This window comes from Sycon ciliatum, chromosome 6 (genome assembly GCF_964019385.1).
Source record: "Sycon ciliatum chromosome 6, ocSycCili1.1, whole genome shotgun sequence".
NCBI lineage: Eukaryota > Metazoa > Porifera > Calcarea > Leucosolenida > Sycettidae > Sycon > Sycon ciliatum.
The window spans coordinates 2272027-2273303 of NC_088648.1; the positions used below are offsets into that span (position 1 = coordinate 2272027).

The 1277-nt window shown below is 45.6% G+C and overlaps 1 protein-coding gene across 2 annotated transcripts in view; it reads right to left on the reverse strand.

Moving 5' to 3' along the window:
* LOC135819142 (uncharacterized) overlaps positions 1 to 931 on the reverse strand; it is a 93379-nt gene extending 92448 nt beyond the window's left edge. Inside the window, exon 1 of one of the 2 annotated variants that reach the window (XM_065332299.1) lies at positions 811 to 931. In XM_065332299.1, the coding sequence (XP_065188371.1) occupies positions 811 to 846 (36 nt within the window). In that variant the 5' untranslated portion in view covers positions 847 to 931. The remainder of the gene's footprint in view (positions 1 to 810) is intronic. The other variant, XM_065332301.1, reaches the window with a different exon arrangement.
* Positions 932 to 1277: the final 346 nt, after the last annotated feature.

Consider the following 1277-nt stretch of genomic DNA (forward strand, 5'->3'; position numbering starts at 1 on the left):
GGTCGGAATTATAATAATCATATCCGATCACATTTGGATAGCATGGACGACAAAAACTTTGCGGTGCGACTAAACTATTGAAACATGTCGCAGTACTGAGGTTGTAAAAAGCAGTTGCACACTTCTGAGGTCACAGACTTCATTCCTAGTAGTGAGTAGCATTTATTATTTTGTTTCTCAAGCGTTTAGCATGCTACCAAGAGTACTTTGCATCAAGACTTAAGAGTGTGCAACTGCTCGAACAACCTCTATCCAGTGCTGCTAGGCAGAACTTCACATCACGTGACATGGTTCAATATACAAGTACACTGTTACACGGCTATGCTAGAAAAGATTTTGAGTGCACCTGTAGTGGGGTTTTCAATCCATTTATTTTCTTCTGCAAGTGAATCTGCTTCTGGCAGTGACCGTACAAAGACCTACAAATGAAGCGTATTGGTCTCTAATAATAATAACAGTACGAAAACATAATTTTTATCTTCCCTCGTGCAGCTAAGCTTGCAATGTTTGCTTTGAGCCGATTTAGAAAACGCTTTCTTGTTCACTAGATCTTTAGACCTGAGCTCACTGCAGCCAGTAAATGCACTGTGACCCTGAAAGGGTTAAGCTGAGACCGAACAAGGTAGAAACAGCTATCGGTCCGGAGACTGATATGATTGCCCCACATCTTATAATATTTTTCTGTGCATGGCGGTACTGAACACAGAGGTCATGAATGATCAATACCCACTGAATACAATGAAACACAGGGGAAATACACGCGCAACACCACAACCTCCAGAGCTAGAGGCAATACAGCAATTCACGTACCCTAAACGGGAAGGTCGAAGGTGCCAAACGCGCCATATTTGGTGAGGAATGGAGCCAGCCTATTCCAAATGAAAGAGCTCGGCAACAGAATGAAATAGGAAAGTAAGCCAACTCTGGGAGCACCACCTGTGTGCTTGTCGCCTCCTTGTAGCCTTTCAGACAGCCGCCTGCATAACACCACCTCAGCAATCAAGGAATCCGAAACAGGTAAGAGGACAAAGTGAAAGAGGCGCAGTCTTGCAGCTCAGGCAGTGCTTCAGGCCTGGTCTGCACACATATCAAGCAGATATGTTTCGTATTTTCGCGGCTTGGTGAGTCGCGAGTTGGCGGCCGATGACGGCGCGCGCGCGCGGTGGAGAGAAACAAAAAAAACACCGGTATACCACGCGCCAATTCACCGTTTAAATGCCAGTTTATCACCAAACAGCGCTGAAAAGAGTCGTGCGTGAGCATAATCACTGGCCTGG